Source organism: Copidosoma floridanum, unplaced genomic scaffold, assembly GCF_036245765.1.
Source record: "Copidosoma floridanum isolate Cflo_tuat_1 unplaced genomic scaffold, Cflo_Japanese_pri ptg000007l, whole genome shotgun sequence".
NCBI lineage: Eukaryota > Metazoa > Arthropoda > Insecta > Hymenoptera > Encyrtidae > Copidosoma > Copidosoma floridanum.
Genome location: NW_028321884.1, coordinates 7,938,619 through 7,965,492, shown reverse-complemented (window position 1 = coordinate 7,965,492; position 26,874 = coordinate 7,938,619). Strand labels below are relative to the sequence as shown.

General features: G+C 33.9%; 2 protein-coding genes across 6 annotated transcripts; one reads left to right on the top strand and one right to left on the bottom strand.

Moving 5' to 3' along the window:
• Nucleotides 1-124: 124 nt before the first annotated feature.
• On the bottom strand, nt 125-16,657 carry d4 (double PHD fingers d4). 3 transcript variants are annotated; one of them, XM_089588545.1, is made up of 9 exons: nt 16,044-16,657; nt 15,767-15,876; nt 14,634-14,876; nt 14,348-14,553; nt 14,190-14,259; nt 12,029-12,184; nt 7,091-7,531; nt 3,439-3,551; nt 125-3,048 (listed from the first exon to the last, which is right to left on the bottom strand). In XM_089588545.1, the coding sequence occupies exons 1-9, from the start codon at nt 16,271-16,273 to the stop codon at nt 2,917-2,919; spliced, it is 1,701 nt and encodes a 566-aa protein (XP_089444671.1). In that variant the 5' UTR covers nt 16,274-16,657; the 3' UTR covers nt 125-2,916. The 3 variants fall into 3 exon arrangements, with proteins under 3 accessions (XP_089444671.1, XP_089444672.1, XP_089444673.1); XM_089588546.1 differs by lacking the exon at nt 12,029-12,184; XM_089588547.1 differs by lacking the exon at nt 12,029-12,184 and having other exon boundaries at nt 7,091-7,501.
• Spred (Sprouty-related protein with EVH-1 domain) lies at nt 14,962-26,800 on the top strand. 3 transcript variants are annotated; one of them, XM_089588549.1, is made up of 8 exons: nt 14,962-14,981; nt 20,457-20,703; nt 20,773-20,941; nt 21,244-21,314; nt 21,383-21,458; nt 21,558-21,796; nt 21,883-22,118; nt 22,287-26,800. In XM_089588549.1, exons 1-8 carry the CDS (start codon nt 14,962-14,964, stop codon nt 22,441-22,443), a joined length of 1,215 nt encoding a protein of 404 aa, XP_089444675.1. In that variant the 3' UTR covers nt 22,444-26,800. The 3 variants fall into 3 exon arrangements, with proteins under 3 accessions (XP_089444675.1, XP_014219605.2, XP_014219604.2); XM_014364119.2 differs by lacking the exon at nt 14,962-14,981 and adding an exon at nt 18,349-18,990 and having other exon boundaries at nt 21,289-21,314; nt 21,383-21,796; XM_014364118.2 differs by lacking the exon at nt 14,962-14,981 and adding an exon at nt 18,350-18,990 and having other exon boundaries at nt 21,383-21,796.
• The last annotated feature ends 74 nt before the right edge of the window (nt 26,801-26,874 follow it).

The following is a 26,874-nucleotide window of genomic DNA, read 5'->3' as shown; positions in this document are numbered from 1 at the left end:
ATGGATTTTTTCATCAATAACATATGGAATTTTTTTTTCTTCCTTTTTTTTTTTTTTTTTTTTTTTTTTTTTTTTTTTTCATTTCTCGTTGGTTTTTGGATTGACCAATGATACAAAGCCACGATCACAGTTTGTATAAACTAATGTGTTTATTCAAATTTGCGTACATTAGGTTTAAAAATAAGCAGTATAAAAATTATATTTAAGGACGCATACGTCATCGTAATTCGACGGAGACATTAAAAATCACGTGTACACGCGCACACACGCACACACACACTTTCTGCCTGATTGTTGTTGTGTTTAATTTTCTGTGCCTCTCATTTTACTATGCTTTGCTTCTATTTTATTTATTTTATAATTTTTTTTTCATGGCATTTAACGCCTATCCTGCGGTATGACGATGATTTTCATGTTTCCGTGTACACATATATAAGGAAGGAAAAAACAAAGTGAAGTAAACGTGCGCGTTCCTATCATCCATTCTCGCGACACAAGTGTATAATATCACCACAGCATTTATTAGTTAAAAAAGAAAAGAACAAAGTTGTTGCTTTATTATTTTGTTTTGCTTTTAAGTACACGACGTTTCGTTACATTTATTACATGTAAGATACAAAAATACTGAGCTAAAAAAGAACAACCAAAGGACCGTTGGACTTCTTGTTTGGTCAGTTTCACCTGAAAATTGTCGGTAAGAATTTCCTTTGTCAAATGTGAAAAACTCTGAACAGTTGTCAGAAGGAAGGAAACGCTCTTTCGTTATCCTTTTTTTTTTCTACATTTTTCCGCTTAACCATTACATATTATCTAAACGAAATAGACTAACCGCTATTTAATAATCGCCAGTATACATTTTTTTTTTTCATCTATACAGAGCTACAATTTACAAATTCCTTTACAATCAGCTGCCAATCCTGGTATAAGAATAATTTACAATTATATTTGAAAATTGAAAATAATGCACGTGACGATACTTGTTAGTATTTTATAAATATAATTTTAATAAAAAAAACACTATTCAAGAAATAGATTGTGTGCAGGATTTTTCCAGCGATTATCAGTTTTTTTTAAATTTAAAATTAAGTTATTTATTTTTTACATGATTTTTTTCTGTATATTTCTCTCACGCATTTACATTCGCAGGGTACGCGTATTTTTCAAAAATTCCTCTTTCATCACCATAGTAGTTTAAACTTACTACTTTTTTTTCTTTTTCTTTTTCTTTTTTTTTTTTTTTTTTTTTTTCAAAACTTTTTCATTGCTTTTTTCAAGTATTGAGTCATTATAATATTAAAAAGTTGATGAGACTCCCTCGAGAGACAAAAAATTGAGTTATCGGAGTATTTTTTATTCGACGAAAAAAAATATAAATAAATGCATCATTTCTCTTTTACTCGTTTTTAAACAATGATTTCAGGCTATTTTCAGTCGTTTGGTTAATTATTACTATTTAATGCTATTGTCAACTTAAAATAAACAAATTTACAAGAAGGTATACGAGCAGATTAAAATCTGGCTCCATCTATTGTACAGTTGAAATCCATTGTTTTGTTTTGTAATGTTTTTTTTTTTTTTTTTTTTTTCTTTTCATATAAAATTACTCACATGATAACACATTGAAATTCATCATCTCGAATAAAACAATTAAACGCATTTAAAAATATAACACACGTATTAAATAAAAACACGAGAGATTTTTAAACACAAAACTCACTGGTGCACGAATTTCGAAATTCGTATTCATATAGATCCAATTTTTCAATCCTCCACCCAACTAAAATCTAATTTAAATCATCAAATAAAAAATAAATAGAGCTGCATCTTACACGGAAAAAAAAATTTTTTTTTTTTGAGCCAATTTCTAAAACATGCACGACTCGAGTCTTCAACCACAACTTTGTAACCGAGTGAGCCGAAAATCATAAGTTCTAATCATATTCGATGTCACAAGTCAAAGGAGTGAGACGCCGTTTTATCATAGTTTATGAGATCATAAGAATGTTGTATTTATAAATATTTGTGTGTTACAGGGTGTGTATGTCAAATTATGCTATTATGTTTATTACTATCAACATCGAGACTGATGCGCGATTACATTAACAATATCTATGGAAAATGGCATGTCAACGATTTATCCAGCTGAGGAAAAGCGTTGATTCGGTGTGTACTTAATTAAAAAAAAAAAAGAAAAAAAGTTGGGCTCAATATCCGTCGATGCATCAAATTGCGAAGTATTTACAAATTAAAAATAACCGGCTGCCAAAAAAGGAAAGACTCTTTTGTTATAAAAAAGCACCATCGTCACCCTTGAAAAATAAAATTTCACTTTTGTTGAGTGTCGCCTTACGCAAACCTAAAAATTGTAAGTTTCACGGAAAACAAGAAGAGAACATCCTTATTTACTACTCGTTGTCTCCACATTACTATAATTACTATTTTTATTGTTATTGTTACCATAGAATTATTATCAACACCATCATCATGATGGTAATCATTATTACTGTACATACAAACATTTACACGCTCTTTTATTAAAAATCTCGAGCTTTTTTGCGCAATAAAAATTCTCGACAAGTCCTGTTAACTCCAAAATTGAATTTATTATCTGTTCGCGTTGCAAACGCAGTCACGATGCTAACTTTTCCTTTTCTTCCTTCAAATCACCGAGGCTCGGCAAAAGCGACGATTTGGAAATTTTCACTGTCACCACAGCATGCCCATTCGAGGGTGAAATTCGAAAACATGCCGATCTCAAATTACGTCATCAGTATCGCGTTAAATCAAGGAATGTCGCAAAAGAATTGGTTGTCGCTCGATTACCTCCGTCGCGCATCGGTCAAGCGTATAATCAAATTCCTCTCGTGCACTTAAATGGCTGCGACCAAGTTTTTCAAAACGCGCTCGCACGAGCCCTTAGTCGTTTTGGTGGAATTCGGCGATACAGAGCTGACAGGACCAGGAGCCCTCGGGTGGCGAGGTCAGGGGCGGCGCTAGACAGTACATGTGGTAGCCTCGGTCGCAGTCGTCGCAGAACAGCAACTGGTCCTGAGGATATCGTGGCGAGCAAAAAGGTCAAAATGGTGACGATTACAATTTTTATATAATTTTTTTTTTATTTTTTTTTTTTTTTTTAACGCGAGTAATGTATTTTTACACATCCGAAGGAATCAGGAAATACCCGAGTCAATAAATAGTCAAAGCAATGCATACAATCGTGGTCGAAACTTCTCCTGGCAAAATGATACCATTTCTGACCCAAAACAATATTTTATTAAATAAAAAATTTGAATTTTTTTAACCTTGACTTTAAAAATATAGGGGATAAAATGCATGATACTTTTTTCCGCAAAATAAAAAAAAATAAATAAAAAAATAAGAAGTAAAAGCATACGCGAGTGTACGTCATTTATAAAAGTGGATGTTGTTTTTACTTACATCATTATCGGAGGTGCCGCAAATGGAGCAGCATTTGCATTCTATACACTGCCACCGGTACTTGCGCACCGAAACGATCATGTTTGTGGTAAATTGCAAACAAGTCGGGTGTCCTACAACAAGAACGGAACCAAAAGGTTTGGTTTTAGGACTTGAGGGATATGCAGCGGACAAAGGAACGAGGACAAAGAGGTGAGCAAAAAGAGGGTGCCCAGGACATTTATCTTGTGCCGAAGAACAGTGAACTCCAAGTTATTATTAACATGTTTTTTTTTTTTTTTTTTTTTTTTTTTTATTTATACTCTTTAGAATAAAGTGACTGTACGCAACCCGCCAATTAAAGATTTGGAAAAATCATTTCCGAATCTCCAAAGTGAATTTATCAACAAACCAACGCGTAAATTTGTATTAAGTATCATAGTTAAAATAATTACAATCTTTCACCTTTCCTCAGCACTGCTAAACGTCCAGAAAAAAACAAACAAGACTGTATTTTTCAGCAAAAAATGTGGTTTATTTCAATTTTTTTTGTGTCTTTTTTTTTTTTTTTTTTTTTTGACATCTGTCAAACATTTTATGTTTTTGCAAAAAAAATTTATTTCTCACTGATCGGAGTAGTATAGGTTGATTTAGCAGGGCGTACCTTGGAATAGTTCACGTTCTTTATCTATAACCGCAGCACAATATAAACGTTGTATACACTCTCTTACTCGTACTCTTTCGTCACTCGCTCATAATTTTTTTTTCTTTTTTTTTCATCATAACTATTAATATAAATTTTTTTATACATGTATAAATTTCATCACTTTTAAACATTCACACACTTAACACTAAGATACTATTCATTTTTTTTCTTTTTTTTTCTTTCTTTTTTTTTTTTTCCTTTAATAAAATTAAAATAACGCCGATCCTCCATATATTGTTAATCGACCTACTTTTAGTAATTCAAAGCTTATGGTATTTTTGGCATGTAATCTAATCAACTCAATCATTTTTTACATATCACAAAGAAAAAAATAATAGAGGATCGACATTTATACTCGAAGCTGCTAGTAGTAATTGTTTAAAGTAATGGTCATAACTACGGTTTTTTAAGCCTCACGGTTATTGCTTAATTAAAAAAAAAAGTCTTAATATAACAAATTTATTTTTGTTGTATACTTCGTGTTTATATAACAAAGAGGAACTATTCGCTTTTGCATCGCACCGTCATCGTCGTCGTCGTCGTGGTCACGTAAACTTGGATTGAATGTTTTATATTAATCTTTCGACAATGTTCTCCTTGTTTTTTCTTTCAGGATATCGTTTTTCCAATCTCTCTTTTTCTTGTTCCATACCTTTAGTGTGATACTCGATGGAACGACAATCAAATCGATAAAAGACAATTTAAAGTTGAGTAACGCCGAGAAACAAAGAATAGAGTTTATCTCGTTTAATAATCTAAATGAAAGTTAAGATTCGTTTCGTAATCTTTATTCACTATATTTATGCCGGAGAAAAGGTTATCTTTCATTTTTTTCCGCTTTTTATCGTTTGAAAATTTTTACAAATGGCAAAATAATAATTTAACTTGTCGATCGGTTCAATTTGTTTGACTATTAACTTTTCAAACACTTTTTGTCGTACCTCCCGAGTGATTTTGTGGAGGTACAAGTAACGTCTCGTTAATTCTTGACTTTTAAAATAAGCGAATTTCATTTTTTAAATTTGATTTTCGATCCACAATCTTTCGTGTTATATATTTAGCATAAAAAAGCATGATGCAACGAATGAATGCAAAATCCATACCCACGATAATTGCGCTATTTAATGAAACATTTGTGTAGCGTATTATTTTATCATAATTGTTTTTTCTTTTCTTATTCATAGTTTAAAAAAGCTTTTTAAGGGCACATTTGTGTTTCGCTTCAAGTCGAAAATCTTTAGTTTGGCCATACTTGTAAACTTGATTTTATGGAATTTTTTTTTTTTTTTTTATAATTGGTATGATAATTTAGTGTTTTGGAACACACGAGGTTTGTATCGACATTTATACATCGATGGTATATAATGTGAAAGGTGGTTACACACGACATCAAGCTACATTGTAAATAGTAAGAAAATTTGTATTGATGCCTCGATTTTCGATAGTACAACGTTTACTCATTCAAGTATTTATCGTCTATAGCGGTTCTAGTCTCAGTATTTTGATTATGTAGTTGATTTAATGTGGATTATTTAATTATCATATTGGAACTATATCGTACGATTTTTCATACTTAATTATAAATGATCTACCTACCTACACACATATGTATATGTGTTTGCGTAGTAATCCCGCTCGTGGAGTTTGATATCAATAATTGATACGGGTAGTAAAATATTTCATAAAAACTTTTTCTCCAGTTTTACACTAATAGTTTCAAAAATATCAATCAAGTTAATACACAATCAATGTAAAATTTTAGCAATATTTTGCGTTATTCTTTTCAAGAATACATAAACTATCGATTTATTATTCAATGCAAGTTTAATGAATTCTAACTCAACCAGAAATTTTCAAAACTTTAAAAAGTATACAATCAATAGGAAAACTACCACGAGAACAAAGTTGTATACAATAAAACTTAATGCGAAGACTTGGTCCTTGTATAGAAGCACTGTATATTGCAAATATAATAATCACCTTTACAATGAAAAGTTATTTCACTGTTAACTAGTAATAATAGTTAAATAGATAATTAAACTAGTTGAAGCCATTAAAAGAAATAAAAAAAAAATTAAAACAATAATGCCCAGCAATAAAAAAATCACAACGTAGTACTACGAGTTAAAAAATATTCTTGCAAACTGAATTACGAAGCAACGCACGATTTTAAACTTGCCATTTAATATAAATTTTCCAATGAAAAAAACGATTACGTTTATCCTTAGCATTATCTCGTCGCTATATTTTACATACACTTGAGCCAAACGAACTAACACCTTATCAATCAAAACGAATATTTTACGGATCATTAAAAAAAAAGGCAACCCAAAATTTCTTTCCCCGCTAAAAATCCAAAATTAATCGCTTTGACTAGTGCACAGTATAAAGTTAAATTGTATATTTTAATTTGCCACTGGCGTCGTGTAGCCTCGATTTTCCAAAGAGAGCATTATTTTATTAGAAAAAAAAAAAAAACCTCTAGTCTCATTGATTTCTTAATTGATATACGCAATATTTTTATAGCTGATAAACACATTCATCATGATAACCACACAGCACATCATGCACACCTGGAATCGCCTAATATAATACCTATTACGTCCTAATGAAAGCGCGACGAACAAAATGTTGGCGTCACGCAAGCTCCTACATCATTACATAAACATTAGTATGCCTATACTAAAAGAAAGGTTCTACCCTGGCAATATATCGTTCACCGCCATCATTATCGTCGTCGTCGTTGTCGTCGTCGTCGTACAACCCAGGGCTGTCGTAATCAGTATTGTCCAGTTAAATGCAAAATTCAGTTGTGATGGTGGTGATGATTATTGTTATTGTGATTGTTATTGGAATGGGCAGTTGTGGTGGTGGCAGTAGCGGTAGTGACAGTCCCGGCCGCGGTAACGCGCCTGGTGTACTTGCGCTTGACCCTCTCCTCGGGCTGTGCTTGTCGTTGGTGCTTACCTGAGCGGCCGCAGTCGCTGCAGGAGACCAACTCCTCGGAGCCACCGGTCTTCTTGTTCTCGCGCGCGTCCCCGAGACAAAAGTCGCAGTAGGGCGACGGCTGCGCCGGCTTGTTTTTCTTCCCGTCCATGCCACCGGCGTGGTGATGGTTGCCCTGGTGATGCTGCACGGGCGAGACCCGGCCGTCCACGCCAACCCCGGCCTTGAGCGAGTCGCTGCTGCTGCTGCTGTTGTTGTTCGGCTGGAGGTGGTGGAGGGGCGTCGTGCCACCAGGGGACATGGGTGGCCTGCCGTCCAGCCCGAGATGGTCCTTGTTGTTGGTGGCGCTGCCGTTGGTGCTGCCTGTGCTACTGCCACCGGCTGGACCGCAACTCGTGGCTGATATGGCGGCGGCGGTGTTGCAGGAAGCCGCTGAGGCGGTGGTAGAAGCGGTGTTGGAGGCTGAGACAGTAGGTGAGGCTGGAGCTGCGCAGCTCGACTCAGGCGGCTGTTGGTGCAGCTGCTGAGCCGCCGCTGCTGCTGCCCCTATAGCTGGCCGGCCGGGTGCTGGCTGTGGCTCTTGGGGATCCGCGCCGTTGGCTGGAGCCCCTTCACGCGGCAGCAGCATCCCCGGGGACGGCACCCGAGGGTTGCTCCTACCAGTCGCCAAAGCCACTGCGGCCCCATCGCCGTTGCAGTCGTTCGTGGCGATGACACTGGTAGGAGCAACGCCGGCGAATGGGGATGAAGAGCCGGAGGAGGTGCCGTCGCTGGGGATGATGGCTGGTGTGCCACAGCCGCCAGCCGAGCCAGGTATAGAGGAGGTGCTCGTCGCCGAGGGGCTCGAGGAGGCAGTGCTCTGACGACCCCGGCGCGTACCACCTGATACACACACAAAAACCGACCACATACCACATTTTTTCCCTCTCTCTCTCTCTCACTATTTTTTTCTCTCTGCGTGTCTTTTTTTTTTTTTTTTTTTTTTTTCCTTCAATATTTTCAAATCCCACAGAGAGTAGACCTTTATTTTCTCCATTAATGGCTTTTTAATTGGGGCACTGGCTCTTTGCAGGTCAAGTATCGAGTATTTTTCAACACTTGAACACTAAACATTTAATTTTTAGTTTTTAAAAAACAGTTGCGTTAGAATTAAAAAAAAAAAAAAAGTTCATTAACATTCATAGTTCAAAAAAATTACCAAAAAAAAAGTTTTGGCTGAATTCCTCAAAAAATGATTCTTCAAAATTATAAATTATTGTCCAAAAATAATGAATAGTTTACTCTGAGTGCAAATACTTATTTCTTTATGGCTAAATACTAAGTACTTTATACCTTTTTTTTTTTTTTTTTTCTACTCAATTTTAAATAAATTTTATTTTTAAACCGTATATAAAATTTTTTTCTGTAGAAATTTTATGTTAAACAAGAAGAGACCAGTATGCCATGGCTATTAAAAAGGCACATTGATATTTTGGTACACAATGAATACAGCAAGTAATGTGGTAGTATATAGGCCAGTTTTGCATGCACACCGCAACTCGCTCTCTTTTTTACTCACTTTTTCTCTTTTTCTTTCTTTTTTTTTTTATTCTCTTTCTTTCACTTTTCTCACTTTCGACTTTTTTAACAAACGTTTTTTTTTTTTTTTTACTCAAATCATTTTAAGATCCACATAAACATTGAGAACCTTATTCGAATCAATATTCAGTGTTGTTGAGATTCTCAAGGCGAATATTTACCAATAACACAATAGTTTAACATAAAAATTTACAAGATTAAGTATGATGAACACCGATTTGAATATCACGACTAATATTTGTAACATTTTCCAGCCGGCGATTCGGTTTCTTCGTGAGAAACTCGCGCGAGAATGTGGAAAAAAAGATTAGCGCGATTACCATATTTATTAGAAGCGTAAGTTTTACTTGTCCCAGTCTAAAAATTTTTTTTTCAGTACGCAGTGGGAAAACAAAACCAACGACTCGATCATAAAAAAAGAAATAATAATAATAATGTGCATAGCGAAAGTATAAATGTTCAAGTAGCGAATACGTAATCTGTATACAACAACGTTGATTTTTTTTTTTTCCTCTTCGTTTTATGTAACACCAACAGTATTAAAACTTTAATTTGTATGAAGTATGATATTGATTGTGATAGCATTAGGGTGGAAAAATTGAAAATAAACTAAAATTTCAGGATTTACTTTCAAATCGTGTATTTTTTGATAAAAGTTATAAATTTCTCAGTACATCGTTTTTTCTCATATTTATCGTAGTTATCGAAATATAAGAACTTCATTCATTTACAATAATTAGATAACGGCGTGAACTTTAAACGACAATGTAAATTCATCTTTAAAAATATGTCTACTGGAAGTATCGCTAAGAAAATTTTTATTTACTGTTTGTGCAGATTAATGTTACCATGCCGGTAATGAGCAAGTGATTAGATTGCAACAAATGTACAGTGCTGCTAATAATATGGTAATTATTTTATTTAAATGTACGTGGGTATTTATAACTCTTCTCCAACCATCAATGATAATTCAAACGTTAATTAAAAAATTCTTTACAAACGTTCAAAAGTTTAAGCGAAGATTGGAAAAATTGTTATATGTAGATAGCAAAAAAAAAAAAAAAAAAAAAAATGAACTACACGCTTCCTACGTTTTATCTTTTTCAAACTTCAAAACTATAGAGTAACGCGGTTTTTTATCTGAAAAAATTAAATTGTAATTTCATTAAATTATCAACAAAGTGTAGACTCGTAATAAAAAAAAAACAAAAAATCAAGCTTTCCACACGCGTGAATTTCCAAATCGTGACAACAAAATCGCTGGCATGTAACTTGTGTGGAAAAGTGAATAGAAGGAAAATATGAAAAAAAAAAAAAAAGAGAAAATAAACTTTAAATATTTATAAATATATTACCGCTTATAGCTATAGAAAAACAATATATATCTTATATATAAATATTTATATAATGACGTGCACATACCTTAACAATAAAAATAATAACAATGATAACAACAATACATTCCATCACCAGTGAGTTATTAAAAAAAAAAAAATTCACAATATACGGTTAATTTTCAGTCCAAGGCACAAAAATATCAAATCCATGAAGACACAAACATACACACAGCTGCATTTCAAGCCAAAAAAACTTGGATGCACAAATCAATTACGTGTATACATTATACTGTACATGTTATTTAATGAAAAGTAAAAAATCTGCCGCATTAGTCTGTGTCGTGTTAATATTTGTATCAAACCTCAGAAACAAAAATATAGTCATGTGGCAATTATGAAAAGAGCAAAAGGTGATATATTTGCATTAAATGTAACAAGTTTTGTTTTTCTCCTCATTTAATTTTATCGATTATTGATTGATGGTAACAAAAAAATCTTTTTGAACGACAACATATTATTTCTTTACTTTTTTATATTGCACAGTAGCACCATCCATAGGACTGGCTTACTTTTGCCAAGGAAGGAAAAAAAAACAAAACTTCATGCAAATTGACTTTTAATGCAATAAAGTTGAGGTTGTAAAATCATCTTGAAAAATAAAATAAAAAGTATAATAAATACACACGCTCACAGCACTCGCACACGTCAAACACTCGCAGCGTCAAGAGTAAGAATTAATTTTAAAAAGTTTGTTACATAGAGTTGACGAAAGAAGTACAAGAGGATTGACTGGATGAGATGATGGTTTTTTAAGCCTTTATATGGAGGTGAAAAAAATTTTTTTTGGTTTAATGTTTATGTAATAACGTGATATACGACGTGAAAAGTGCACCATGCTATTGCAAACTGTGTTAGAAGTGTGCTGGCAACTTTTTGTAAATACATATTTCAATTTTAAAAATCGGATACTATTAATTTGTTAAATAACCAAACGCAAGGGCATTAATTTCCAATCGCTCGGTTGATGCAATTAATTTATTCTGACACTATTATTATAGTGTCATTGATTTTTTTAGTAAAAAAAAAAATTCACTTTATTGCCAGCACAATACTAATGATGAGTAATTAAAAAATTTATGGATATGTGAATAAATTACTGGAGAAATCCTGAGGTAAATATAAAATATAAACAGGGCTTAGAAGTGCCAGAATCAAATGAAGACTGGTGTTTTTGTAATTTTGTCATAATAAACTCTTATTTGTCAGTTAACAGTACATATAATAATGATAAATTCTTTTACAGTTTCAAGCCCTGAATATAGAAACACAAGTGATGCTCAAATATTCAGTGGATAATAAAACGAAACAATAATTATATAATTGGGTAAATTGCTAATACGAAGAGAAAAGGTGTTATAATAAGAACAATAGTAGTAATAATAATAATGATAACATAATAAGATAATGTCCCATGTAAACAATGTAAAATATATAACACCGTCTGCAATACACATGTTTGTTCTTGTACAGGCTCATTTAAGAAATTCATTATACATGTAGTATAAATATAGACTTATATATCTTTGCAACAAGATCAAAAAACAAGTTTTATCTAATATAGAGCGCATGAGCAGGAATCACAATATTTAGAAATCCAACTATAGATAATGTATGTAGTGAGCGTGACAAACGATGGTGGCAATTATGAGTTAAAGAAAAAAATGATTAATCTCGAAAGATTTTAAATTTCCAAATGAAAAGCCAATGTAACGCGTATTCTTACATGATTATGGGAAAAAAAAATTGTAAAACAAAAAATAACAACAATGACAACAATAAAACTATATGTTGCATAGAAGAAAAAAAAATAACAAATAACTGAATCAGCGTGAATAAACGGAGAAAAAAAAATGAAGACATCAATGATTGTGATGAGCGTTAAAAAATGTGTAAATGGAGCGCTCCGAAATCGTAAAGTTTTTTTTGTAAGAAATTAAAAAAAAAAGGATGTAAAATTGAGCTTATTTTCTTTTGTGGCTCCAACCTGGTTGGTCCGTAGCAACTGCGTCAGCTACGCTCCGAGATTCAACATCGGCGGGACTGGGACTTAGTTCCTTAGCAGGATCGCCGGAGGAAGTAGAGTGGGAGTGACTGTAATGGTAGACCAGACCGGGTCTGGTCTTATACCGTGCGCTGCATACTGCAAAAGTGCAAAGTACTTGTTTTCCCGCACAACCAACCTAATTGGTTATATTCTTTTTTCTTTTATTATTTGGTAATTTTTTTTTTTCCTTTTTACTTGCAACTGACAAATTTTTTTCCAATGTCTGTCCAAATGCTTTTTGAAGTTAAGATAAAAAAAAATTTACAAGTATTGGAATAGTTAGGAGATTGTACATAAGAATACGGGGAGGCATAGTATGATGATTGGAAATTGCAGAGGATGTCGGAAAAGATCGTCCTATCTTCAACACAACTCCAATTTTTGCATAATCCCATTTTTTTATTATTAAATAAATGATAATAAGGTTTTTTTATGTTGATAAATTTTTTAAAAATTCGTTCAAGTAAATGATTTGAAAGAAACAAAATATTTCAAGTGCTAATTAACTTACGAACTGAAATAGAATATATTTATAACGAAATGAAATAAGAGCAAAAACAGAAGTGATGGTGAGTCTGGAATTCAATTTGATACTTTAAAGATATAAAAAAAAAAAAAAAAAAAAAAAAAAAAAAAAAAAAAAGTATTGGAAATACTTCATTAGGGGTAGCACTTGCACACCTTCCGCACTAGGACACAACCCTAGCCACCTATCAAAAATCTATTACGTGTTTCGTACAAGCAGTGAAAAAGGGTTTCCAGCCCATAAAGCAAAACTAATACGATGCAAGGCTCATAAAAAATAAATGCTCGAATACACCTACAGTAAAAAGTTAGCTCGCTACATAGGTGAGCCAAGTAAATTAACATTCTTGCTTTTCGCATAATAAGTAATATGGTTATTTGCATATGTCAACAGTACTCCAAAGGTATTCAATATCTAAGCTGATTGAATTTATTTTTGTTTTAAAAGTTGATTATACTATATTCGCTTTCATTGGAAATTATAAACATCTTTGGTTTTCAACTTTGGTCAAGTTGTTTTAATAAAACATGTAATAAAAATTATCCACAAGAAAAATTGAAAGAGCTCATTTACTCAATTTAATATGTATAAACTAATTTTACCATGAGTTTCTCTTGGTTGTGATCTAAAATTGTAATTTGTTGTATTGTACATTACGATGATAAATCACAAAATCTCTATATCTTTTGGTATAATAAATTAACTCATGTTTCATGATCATTGAATACCTTTGAATCGAGTTACTAATTCTAAATAAGAGCGTATTGGCAGGCACATTCGAGTTAATCTAAGTTTTTAAAATATTTTTTCAACAAGCTAGTACTAAATTTTACTTTTATCACTCTAGTTTTTATATAGGCGAGAAAGAACTTTTACTAACTTAAAAAAAAAAAAAAAAAAAAAAAAAAAAAAATTCATTGGAAAGTGTATTACTAAAGGATTTAATGTTCTACGTTACTAAGTTTTAGGAATTAATTTGATAAATTTATTTAAGTTGATCTACTTTTTTGTACTATGAAAAAATATCTAATAATTTTTTAATTCTTTTCGTATTAGATAACAGTTTATATTTTTTTCTTAACGACTTTCATCTTAATGAGTAATTGAATCATGTTACTAAAAAACGATCCATATATTATTTTTATAACTATCCTTTTTTCCATACTAAGTAAATCTATGAGTGAAGTAGTGTTGTATCATAATTCAATTATCAACTGTCGATATAGCTTGGTTACAAAATTGTTTAGTACAATTTTATAGAAAGTTATCTCATGATTTACCTTGTTAATATTTACTTAGTTTTTTCCGTCCAATAATATAAATAAAAATTAAATAATGAAACGTCAATCTAAACAGTATTTAAAGCTATGAATCCATGTTGTTTTCTCCAACAGAATAAACAATCCTTTACAGACGCAGTGTATTTATGGTTTAGTTCTGTTTTGGTTTTTGCTTTTTTTGCTTTTTTTTTTTTTTTTTTTTTTTTTTTCATCGAGCAGAGTAGTAATAGATAACTTGTAGTAAAACAAATAAGAGGAAGTTGTCATTTGTAGTTGTATCTGTGGTTAAACTTACGGTCACAAACGAACGGCTTGTCAGTGTCACTGGCATCATAGTTGACTTTTTTACGTCCGCGGCCACCACCCTGTAAAAAAAAAAATAAAAAAAAAATGTTTTATATTGAAGTTAAAACAATCAGATTAAATTTTTTTTCTTTTTTAATAAAAATTTACTTTTGTTCTTTTTCCAGATGGGCTGTCAGTCGCTGGTGGATGATTTCTGGCAGGGTGGTGACCACTACCTCGCGGTTTTCTTCGTTTTCTCTTACTACTGTAACTTTCTTCATAATCAAAATCGCTATCCGGATCGGGTTCGTCGTATGGCTCAATGTCTAACATATCTTGCTCATCGAGATACCAGGCATCTTTGCTATGCTCATCTATAAAAAAAAAAAAATCAATTAATTACATGCCTTTTTAAATACTTTTAAAATGAATCCTTACAGCCATCGATCATTACCTTTCAATGCTAAGGAGTCTTTACTGTCATCGTTGACTCCAGGAAGGGAAGTTTCGATTCCACAGTCGACTCCATCTTCTATGTCACCTCTGATGATTCGTTTGGGATGGAAATAGTTCATTAAATACTGTCTCCGTTTTTTCCGCCACCGTTTGCTCGGATATGTGTATATTTGGCCATGCTGCAAGCCTGGAAGACGTTCTCTTGCAGACATGAACAGATTTGAATGATTTTGTGCGACTCCTGTAAAAATAGGAATTGAAACTATCAATATACACCGTGGTTACAAGATAATTAAATCACTCAAATTGTGTTTACAAATTTATGAATGTTGAATTCAAGTGATGTGTCTATAATACTTGAAAAATCTAAATTTCTGTTGAAAATATAATAGTAAAAGCTGACGATATCCCTAACTGAGTAACTGAAATAAGTAATAAAACTGAGTAATAAGTAACTGAAAAAAGTACAGATTCACGTCGATTAATCACCAATTTACGTAAAACAAGTACTTACGCGCCTTGTGACAACTTTAGAACTTCAAACAACAAAGGATAACCGGATAATGGTAAATAACGCATGATCTACTGCTGTGTGAGCAATGCTCCAAAAAGAACTTTGGAAAATATCAACAGAAAGAGCAACAGCGATAATTTACGTTAGCTCATGCAAACGTATTGTTTTTTTTTTCTATGCATACTTATGCAGTCATACACAGAGCGAAAGCTCTCAAAACCGATCGTTGTTCGTGTGCTTCTTAATGTGTTGTAAGTAAGTAGGGACGCACCGCGCGCGCGAGCGCTACGGCTACGTGTCTGTCTATACACAGTAAATGCTATATATACGTACACACGCCACATATACTTATGAAAACAAGAAGAGCAGAAGAGAAGAGCGCGTGTGTAGCATGAGACATGGCTCCGAAAAAGAGCGCCGATTGCGCCGATGTAAGTTGTGCTATACAGATACACTGCTCCGTAATGCCTAGGTTACAGCAACGATGAAAAATACACATGGGGAAGTTTCCGATTTTAATTGCGTAAGCTCTCGAACACGATGACGATGAGAACAAATGCCGCGATGGCTGTGTGCAAGGCCCATGGAAAAGATGACCATACAATCACAAAACTTACCCGTTTGGGAGTCGAGGAAAGGCATGCGTAACCTGCGCTCCCTGCATAATCGGCTATTGTAGCTGGACGAATTCTCGATGGCTTCCCTGTAAGCCGAGTCGTTCAGAAAACTGTAACATCAAAAGCCAAATGTTTCCATTAAAGATACTATAATCTAATCTACCTTATGCCCTTACACACGCGCGCAGTACTCCCTGGAAAAACTCAGGGTGCATGTGGGCGTGTTTCAAAACCCATACAGGTGAGGATATTGAGTTATCGATACAACCGGGCTCACCTTTCAATTTTGCTCAAATTCGACTCGTTGACGTACTGCAATATCGAGCTGATGCCGTTGTTGTTGCCGCTATTACCCGCACCACCCAGTCCGTTGCTGCTGGTGCTGCTGCTGCTACTCGTCGCCGTAGCCGTCAACGTCGTAGTCGTCGTCGTTGTCGTAACCACCGTCGTCGCGGTCACCGTATTGTTAATAATCGTTGTCGGAGGCGCGGACTGCACCGCCGTCATTTTGGGTCGCCGACTACCAGCTACTGCTCGGCCGTCTGGGTCGTCGCCGTCGTCGTCGTCGCCCCGCCGCCTCCGCCACAGTCGCTGCCTCCTGCATGCGCCTCTATTGGACAATAATTATCACCATACACACGGTTCTTTTCTAGTACACATCATCGCTCCGGCACCAGCACGCAGCAGGGCACACTCCTCGAACATATATGTACACCAAGTCAGCTTATTTTTTCACACACTTCTGTCTACTATAAACGCGTACGCTAGTACTTGTATGACGGCCGTCGACGACGATGACAAGCTTCGCTCACCGGAGCCTCGCTCGCTCTCCTGCTCCGAAACTCCGCTTGCGCCGTACGCGTTACCAAGGCACGTTATCGTTATAGAGCATTGACGCGCACCCTAACCCACACATATATTACTTTTATCTTTTACACTCTTATATACACTAATGCACACTTTTTGTAATATATGCTCTGCGCGCGCCTGTGTTGTCTGCGTGTGAGGTGTATCGTGTATCGTGTATGAAGCTATGAATACATATTTTTTAGATACTACATAAATCGATAACAGTTTAAAAAAAAAAAAATAACATTAACATTTTGCTTCCGGTATAGAATATGGTCCCCGGAAGCTTTCAAGCCAGTAAGAAAAATGATACGAAAGTTAAAGTCCTCTATCTACCTTGTGTCAGATATTTCGAGTAAATGGAGTATCATTATTTTGAAAACTATCGTAGTAACATTAATAACAACAATAGTTTGTTATTCAAGAACTTTTGTTAATCAAGTATTGGTTAATTGGTGTGGTGATACAAAAAATGATAAAAATTGTTAATACCACCAGCGCCATCTAGCGATGTTGATTATAAACTAAAAAGTACCCTTTTTTGCTTCGGAAAATTCTCCGCCAGGTGGCGCTAGTGTGGTGTTTCTCAAAATTTTATTCAACGGTGGACGTGGCGGGCGATTTAAATCAATTGTGTGTTCAGTGTTGTCTTTTTTGGATGTTTACACAATTAAAACCTTTAACGATGTGCAACAATATGACTTAATGACTAATGAAGTTACCTGGCGCCCAAATCTAATGTATAAATCGGTAAACATTCACAAAAGAAAATGAGGTTTCAATCGTGCTACTCGTACTCACAGTAATAGACTCCTAGAGCATCACTAAGCAAATTTATTAATTATTTATTTCGTTTTGTATCATATTATAATAATTGTGTAAACATTCAAAAAAAGATACTGTACAAGGATATGTTGAGATCAAATGATTGCACTACATACTAAAAACCTGCAAAAAAACAAAAATGGTTTAAGGAAGTTTTTCATTAAACCGGTAAATGCACGAATTTAAATAAACCTCCAGATAAGAGTTACAATAACGACAAAGCTCCGAGTAAAAATTAGCATTCACATCTAGTAATAAATGTGATTTTTACGTATAAGAGATCAAGAGGTTGTAAGAAGTAGTATTGCGCTGTCAGACCCGAAATTGTGGAAAAAATTGACGCGCACCAAGGATGGAAATGTAACTCATTGAGAAAAAACGCCGTGCCGTTGCTCCGATCTCCAACGTAACTATATTCCGGGTACCGGATCCATTCATTGATGGTCAGGACTGCTGACATCAACCATTCATACGCGCGCTGCTACTAAAGCTCCTTTTTTTTAACAATATACCTATAGACCTATAGTTGCACGAGGGCAAATATTAAATACTAGCCAATTAACTCCGGAGAACCTACTGTTCTTGATGATGGTCGTTGAGACTGCAGTAATGTACGTTAACCTACAGGTATTTAAAAGTATGAAGTTTGGATGGATAAGTCATCACGATCACCTTCCGAGTTATAGGTGTAAAAATATCCCACGCTGACGGCAGACGACGGTGGTGTGTCTCTAAAAAACATGTAATGCGTTTGCTCCGTTCGCTCTCTCTGCCCTTTGCTTGTATGGCGCGGGGCGGGGGGGGCCTCGTTCTCTTTTACTCCTCGCGCTGGTGCGCGTGTGTGTAAAGTAAACTATGTAAAACTATACAGTACAGTACGGCCGCGGAAGCATATGCACTAGCAAGGGAGCGACCAGGCGAGTCCCCCCGCCCCCGCCGAAAAACAAGCAAAAGGGGAGAAAAGAGAAAGAGCCAGCCAGGCCAGCGAGTGTGCGAACTATACCTTACCTTAGTGTGCATGTTTTTTAGCCAACGCACCGTCGTGCGATGGTGTCTGGTGATGGCTATCCGTCCGGAGCTCCGGAGTATACTTACTATAGGCTTACCTAATTCCAGCAAGTTAATCTGTGACGACTAGATCATCATCATCGAGAAGAATAGATAGGTACTTCCGGAGTTGTTTTGTGTTGTAATATGTGCTCATTAAATGCAGTTAGGAATTTTAAGAAAAAGAAAGAAGCAGCAGTTGCACCAAGATGCAGTTGTCCGTGTAGTAGTTGTTGCACTGCAAGTTGTACTTTACTCGTAATAAAAAGGAAGAAGAGCAGCTGCGCCTGGTGTACTTATGCGAATAGTTGTTGTCTGCAGTACTTAGGCGAAGGTGGTGGTAACTCTCTGGCTCTCTGGACCCGGGGAGGAAAAAAATGGTGAGCCGTGCAGCGAGCTGTTTCTCGAGCTTCATTCAGCCCGAGAAGAAGAGGAAAAGAAAAACGCTTGTGGAAAAGGTTGCGCTTCTCGAGAGCACGAACCATGATAGATTCAGCGGACGAGTTAGTACCTATCCATCCATTTTATCATGTATTTGTTTGAATGTTGGTTTTTAATTTTTTTTTTTTTTTTTCATCATATGTATATTTCATTCAATTAGGCATTTACAATGCAGTGAGTGCTTTATATAACAAAATGTTTAAAAGAGAAAAAAAAGGGTTGTTGAGGGAAATTGTAATTATGCATATAAGTGTGGATAACGTATAGATGAGACTGCAGGCAGGATGTGCAGAGAGCTGAGAGTTTTTGGCGACGCGCGTGGGTATATCGGATCGGATAATGTGGGCATACATGTATGTGGGAACGCGTATGTATTATATACACATTGTGTGTATGTATGGGCGATGGAAGATGGAAGTGGTAAAAAGGAAGAGGAGGATGGGACGATGAAAGAGAGAGACACCAAGTATCTATATAGAGCCTACTTCCTGTCCTCCATCCCTTGCACGCACACCTTTTCTTCCTTTCATCTTTCATGCTTTCATCTTGTCCAATCATCAATGGCATTTTACTACTTATACGCACCTTCCCTCATTCATCCCTGTCATTTTAGAGGGATATACTAATTCTTCGATATGAGCATTAAATTTTACGCTCGCACTGCGGTTTGGATGAAACTTATATCTGAATTTTTCGTAGTAATCATCAGAATCCTGTAATAGCTGTCATTAATCACGAATTTTGTTGAATATATGAATTTACATTTTTTTTTTTTTTTTTTTTTTTTCAGTTAAAGTTTCATTCAAACGAATAATTGAATTTCTTAACAATAATATGAAGCAAAATTTTCCTTATGAAAACAATGTTGACTTTTATCAAATTTACTATTAATCAATGAGTTGAATGATAGATCTGTTTACTGAGAGAAGGAACGGAAGTTAAGAAGGAAAAATAATAAATGATTGTGTGACTACTACATTACAGTTAAAGCATACTTAACTGTTTGATTGGAATAATGTTTAATGATAGATCATTACTTTCTGAAACTACTAAAATCATAATTACTGCAATTGTTTTATGAATTAAATTTTTATTTGGAAATATCGTTTCACAATATACGTTTGGGTGATTTAATAAAAATAAAATTTGATTATGTACTCAAAACGCGTATTGCATTCTTAATCAAGATTCATTAATTCTTATCTGATAACAAGTAATCAACTATTCAAAACGACTTCGCATTTGTTGAATGAATTCGACCATGTTAGACTTATCTAGTCTCATTCATCATGTTAACATTGACTTGATGATTAAACAGTCAAAGCTTATAATACCGTAAGACTCATTCATGGATTTTTTTTTCATATCAAAACCTCAATGAATGGCTTTGTTCATTTAGCTAATTTTTTTTTTGCTCAAAGAGTATGTAGAGACATATTTTTTATCATTCATATAATGTTTTATATTAATCTACAATAAATAAAATTACAGTATGAATAAATTAAACTAATACATTTCTTTGTTCCAGTGGTAACACTTTGGTGAATGTACGTGCACAAGTTATGACCAGAGATGATACTACAGGGGGCTGGCTGCCGTTCAAGGGAGGAGGTTTAATCAATGTCTCTGTTATAAGAAGACCAAATGTTCATACAAATCTAGTTCAAGACAGTAATGGTAACCAGGACAATGGGGTGTCTGACGGTTCTCCATCAACTGGTTACAGACCAGCAAATGAATATATTATTTATGGGCGTAGAGCTGCAGATAATCATGTAAGTTTTTTAATAAAATTTAATAATTTCTGTATTATATTTTACTTAGAGAATTTATACGTCCGGCAGGATATTCTCAATTGCTTAATCGAGAAAAACTTTGTGTATAACAAAGTAATGCCCACTTTTCATCACTGGCATACAGGAGAGTATAGATATGGACTGACTTTTCAAACGGCTGCCGACGCTCGTGCATTTGACAAAGGAGTTCGGATGGCGATTGAAGAATTGTTTGACGGTATTTCGAAATTCAAATAAGTTCATTAAAAAACAGTTGAATTGAGAAAAATAATTATCAATAGAGTCTGTAAGACAGTTTTCTTTCTATAACTTTTCTATAACTTTCTGCTAATGTTTCTAATATATTTAATCACAAATCTTGTTATTTCTTTTACTATAAAAATTATGACAATTAACTGAATTAATATCTTTAATGCTTTACTTATTGTGGGATTTTTCATTGGTAAGCTTTGATATAGTGCAATGATAAATTTTTCTTCTATTGTGCTGTATTACTTGATTGTACTTGTATAATAATAGGATTTGCGGATCAAACGTTATTATCGGATGAAAATAATCAAGCAGATGGTGGTGAAGAGGATGTTTTTATGGTAATATTTTTACCTATGGAATAAAAAATTATTAAATCAATACATTACTAAATCCTAAAACTTTGTAGTCGCTCAATTTACCGGGGGAGCCTCCAGAGCCTCTACGACCGTCACCTGCTGCAGTGTTAACATCCTCGGCAATAACGCCAACGTCTACCGATATAACGTCTTTACGTAACGCTGGTTTAACTGTAAAAAATCGCTCCCAGTGTTCGGACCATTTTGATCCCCACAAACCTTCGGCTAACTACAACAGTCACCCCAACAATGGACCATCGATTATTAAGATGCCACCGCCGCATCTGTTACAATCGGCAGATCTTGCTTCGGACAATTATCCGTACGTGCAGCTGACGACCCTTAATCACGAGTACCTGTATCCAGTGATAGATGAGCAGCATCAGCAACAACAGCGAGTTACTAAAGTGAATCGCAGTAACTCGGCTGGCTCGCTGAAAAAGCCTGACATTATAGTGTCTCAGGTAATCAAACATTAAAAAATTAAGTTTACGAATAGTTTGCCGTACAATCAACAAGTATGTTTAAAATTTAACATTTTTTTTTCTAGCCTACAAAAGGTGTAGAAGGCCTAGCGATAAAAGGTGGCAGAGAGAATCTCAGGTTGCGATGTAAGCATTGTCAAGAACTCTTTATGGAGCAAAATAACCCACGAGGCGCTTGCGAATACGCGCCAGATCCAGTGAGAACTGGCATTGCCCAAGTATCTTGTTTGACCTGTGCACATTGCATGCTATATCATTGTATGAGCGATGCTGAGGGTGAATTCGCTCAGAATCCTTGCAGGTAAAAATTTGTACGGAAATTTTTTCAATTTTATAGTGACATCAGGTTTTAATGCGTGTCAACAAATCTATTATTAAAATCAAACAATATTTTTTCCCAAATTTTTTCCAAATCAGACAAACAAATTTGTTACATTCAAGTACGTCTAAAATATTTGGATCTTCTCAGTTGCAGTGCAGAAGAGGGCTGCGGTCGGCGTTGGTTCGGCCTGGCCTTGCTGTCAATGATCGTTCCCTGCCTCTGGATGTATCCTCCGTTAAGGGCGCTCCACTGGTGCGGAATGTCGTGCGGGATTTGCGGAGGGAGGCATCGAGCGGCTGATTAGCCGGACGCACCCTTTGATATCTCTGCATCATTCTCCACCACGGCGGCCACCAACAAGACTACAGACAAGATCGAGCTGACAGAACGTCGCAACAGTGCGCGCCGCGTCTCCAACGTCTATGAGTGTCACGACCTCGGTATAGGAGGAAGATGCCAGAGATACCAAAGGGGTAGGCAGCTACCGGTACACGCTCTCATTCATCAATGTCATCTCTAAAAGAACAATTATATATAGAAAGAAAGAGAAAGATGCAGGACCGATCATACATGGTGTACATACGCATAAAAACGTCTTTCGAATCCTTGTGCCACATATGCACAACCTACCCCCTTCTTTGCATATGTTTTTGTACATTCAACATGTGCATACATTTAGTCAATGATTGGGTTCTCTTTTTGTAGTCTCGATTTTAACTTATTCCAAGCTTTTTTTTAATTTTTTTTTATTTATTACCAGGAACATCCTTTTACGTCAGGAGTACTATGGTCTTCACTCGATTGATACGGTTAAACAAATGCATTAATTAACGAATAATAATCGTGTTAATCTATTAGTACAAACATGCACACATCAGTGACAATTTATTCGCTCAAATTTGTTTAACAAACATAACGTTTAAGTACCATTGCTTTACATAAAAAAAATTATTCGCTGTACAAAATACTTTGTGCACCTTAAAGAGTAAAGACTTGATGAGCATATATACAGTTTAATGTCGGCTGAGTGAGAATCAAATGTGATGATGTTTGGATAATAACTTATATAAGTTGTTACATAAACTAGGAAAATTAAATTATGATTTAAAACCATGACCTAAAATTAGTAGAATCCACATTGCTATTCTTTGACTTATTGGATACTCGAGTATTTCTATTAACGTACATGATCCTCGTGAACGATAAACAGCTTTAACTACCATCAATGTAATATATTCTTCTATGTGTATAACCATTAAAAAAATTGAGGCTTTAGGCAAAGTTAATTTTCATGGAATTTAAAACTTGTAAGATACGGTAAAAGGCCCATTCACGGGCATTTTTTTCAAATATATTATTTGCAAATACGTCGCTTGCAATCAATCAACCATCTTTTGTACCATTTGGATACCAAAACGAATTGGAAAATATTAAAAAGTACTGATAAATTTCACCATGCTCATGATTGCTCAGATGCAAAGGTCATTAAGTTACCCGCTTTTTATGCTGGAACAATCTAATTATAAATATAAATAACACATATTTAACCTTCCCCCATTATTCTTGTTAACCAGTCTCTTATATCGTGTCTTACAAGCTTAAGATTTCATTGAGTTACCGCACTTCAAAAATCAAATTAATAAAGTATTGTGATATTACGCTGGCTCTGTATCCAACTCGTCAGAGCTGTGCACCATTGCACTACTAGTATTTACTTGATTTGTGAGAAAAAGGAATCTTTGCCTCTTCCCTGACAATTCTTTGACCTTACTTTATTCTAATGATCGCGCGAATCCCTTAAAATAATTATTTAATAATTAAAAATGGTGATTGTTACACAGTCACTTTTGTACATAAGTGTTATTTTAATATTGATCAAAATTAGTATAGAAATTCAGAAAACGTATCAACAATTTTCAAATATACTATGAAACACATAGATAAACAACTACGATAATTGAGTAAATATCAGTGGTTTCAAAGTTGTATACTTATAGTTAAAAAAAAATTTGAGTGTTACAAATCTAAAAAAAAATTTTCTTTAGCACATACCATTTTAGTACACGAAATCAGTAAAAAAAAAAAAAATACGTACAACTCGTGGATGCATTTATCTGTGAAGCAAAAACATATTCCGTGTATTTTGTATATTTTGTTATAAAAATAAGGGAATGGTTAATATTGTCTATATATCTTTGTATTTAGATAAATCAAGAAAGACACTATCTCAGTAGAATCCACCGTGGTGTTAACTAATGAAACAAAATCTTACCTCGATAGAGAAATACAATGTTTACATCCCATAAGACGAGCGTTATTATATAGTAAACAAGAATAGAAGTTATTTATTGCATGCATGCGATTTTTTAGTTATGGTCTATTAATAGTAAATATTTTTTTATAATTATTTTTCTAAACGAAAATATACCTATAATTTGAAATAAAATTTGTAAATAAAGTAAAAATATTTCATGGCTTCATTTCTTTGAATGGGAACTTTTTAAATTACCTCCTATTTCAGAATAGAATTCTGGACTTTGAATAATTGAGCTTAACTAAGTTTATAGGATACATATAAGTGTCAATCTCTTAAAGATTTTAATTTTATTGCTATACTGGAGATAAAAAAGATTTCCTCGTAAATATTAAAATAGAAATTTGAAAAAAAAAATGAAATAAACAACAAAGCAACACTGTTCCTTTTGAGTAGGTATACCAAATTCAAGGAGTTTGAATTTATTATTGTAAATATATAAAATAGTGTTAGTGACGTTTGAATCGATTAAATGTTATTGTTGATCACCTAATATGTATAATCGACTCCATACTACGGACGGTGATACGAATAATTTACAATAATAATTAATTTTTGAAGTTAATAAAATATTTTTTTAACCAAATGATTGTCTAACATGCATTTATGATTGTTAAGCAAACCTAAAGTTTATGTGCGTACAAAGAGTTATATAAAAGTTATATGCATTGTAAAAAGTGTGCAGGAAAAGAAGAAAGAAATATTTTTAAACAACGTGATTCTATCATTGGGTCTAAAATAATATGTATGAAAAAAATAATGCATTCTTATAAATATATAGTATCAACATTTTAATGTAAATATCTTTTTTATGCCAGGGCCCATATCTGATTTTTACATCTGATCTGATGGTTGTTATTATTTTGAACAAACAAGGCGTACATGTATTTTTCCTTTTTTCACTCCTATGTTTTAGCAGACATTGAAAATAGTGAGTATACTTGTGTTTTGTGCTTCTAAGTTAAGCTTTGTCGGTGGCATCCTTTTCCTTTACATGTAAATATTACAATTAAACTATAACAGTATTTTTATTTCATATGTTACGTCTCATAAAACCTAAAAAGTGCGCCTAACGTGTACTTTATAAGCCATTCAAAAGTACGATGAGGTTCTTAGAATATTTAGGTACTTGCTTAAGGACAAAAATTAATATGGAAGAACGACAACGAATCGATCCTAAAAAATTTAATATTTCATGAATAATATATGTTACTGCACGTTGTATTATCAAAATTGCTTATTTAAATTGTTTACCTGTATTAAAAAAAAGTTAGATTTATAATTTCATTGGAAATAAAATAACTTTTAATTGCGAATAAAAATACGTAGAATATATCAAATTATACTAAAAATTATACAATTTATTTCACAAAATTTTTGTACCATTTTTACTGCTAATAATTGCATTGCTTTTTGAATCTCAAGTAAAAAAATTATGATGTACACATGGTATGTACCAACTGTGCATAAATTTAAAAATTTGTTCACTTATAAGGCGCTCAATTTTCAAAGGCTGATTTTCTTAATACCACGTCGTGCTCATGAATCTGCATATGAGTGAAACTTATGATTGTATGGAACATTTGGTATCTAATACATAATGAAGTTGTGAATAGGGTTTGTATCAGAGACTAACAATTGTAAATATAAAAAATAATCCTACATTATGCTACAAAACGTATTCATTGCAATTGATTTCCGTTCTCGTGGGGAGCAAAGAACATTTGTTTTAATGTGGTGTACAAATAAACGTTAGAATACTAGGTTTAGTACAATTTTTGTAATTTTTCGGATGTTCAAAAAGATTTCTATGGGAGACCTTGGACTTTCGTTTATCAAGTAGATGTACAATTGTGAAAAAATACCCAACAATTGTTTGAAATGAGCACCACAATTTTTTTTCTGACTTTTTCTACTTTCGAGCCCTCGACGATTTTTACAATGAAAAATTTACTAATCAAATATTCACTGTTCACGTACCACATTACTAATCAAATTGCATCAGTAGTTACTTTGCCTCGTTCTGATCGACGTTAAATATGTTTACCAACGAGGAAAACATCGAACAAAAAATGTACAAGGAATATGAAAGCGATAAAAATTTTATGAGAGTGAATTTTAAATATATAGTTGTGATGCATCCAAACTATTGAAGTATGAATGAGAAATGTGTGAACAATTACTAAAAAAAATTGATAGATAGCGGAAACAAATCATGTCTATATCAATATATGCAAAACTGTGAAAAAAAAAAATATATATGTATAAATAAAACACAAAGATTACTAAAATACTTATTGCCTAACCAATGTAAAACGATAATCGAGCAACAATGATAATAATAATTATACGTGTAAAATAAAAATTCTCATTAAAAAAAAAAAGTATGAGTTATTTATTGTTGTTTCTTGAAGTGAAAAA

Excerpts from the sequence above, each read along its gene's own strand:
- d4 (XM_089588545.1), bottom strand. The coding sequence starts at position 16,273 with ATGACGGCGGTGCAGTCCGCGCCTCCGACAACGATTATTAACAATACG. Across the intron at positions 3,552-7,090 it reads CAGCGACTGCGGCCGCTCAG|GACACCCGACTTGTTTGCAA; the intron begins GTAAGCACCAAC and ends TTCTTGTTGTAG. Across the intron at positions 3,049-3,438 it reads GCGGCACCTCCGATAATGAT|GACCAGTTGCTGTTCTGCGA; the intron begins GTAAGTAAAAAC and ends CGATATCCTCAG.
- Spred (XM_014364118.2), top strand. The coding sequence starts at position 18,971 with ATGATAGATTCAGCGGACGA. Across the intron at positions 20,942-21,243 it reads GATTGAAGAATTGTTTGACG|GATTTGCGGATCAAACGTTA; the intron begins GTATTTCGAAAT and ends GTATAATAATAG. Across the intron at positions 21,797-21,882 it reads CTGACATTATAGTGTCTCAG|CCTACAAAAGGTGTAGAAGG; the intron begins GTAATCAAACAT and ends TTTTTTTTCTAG.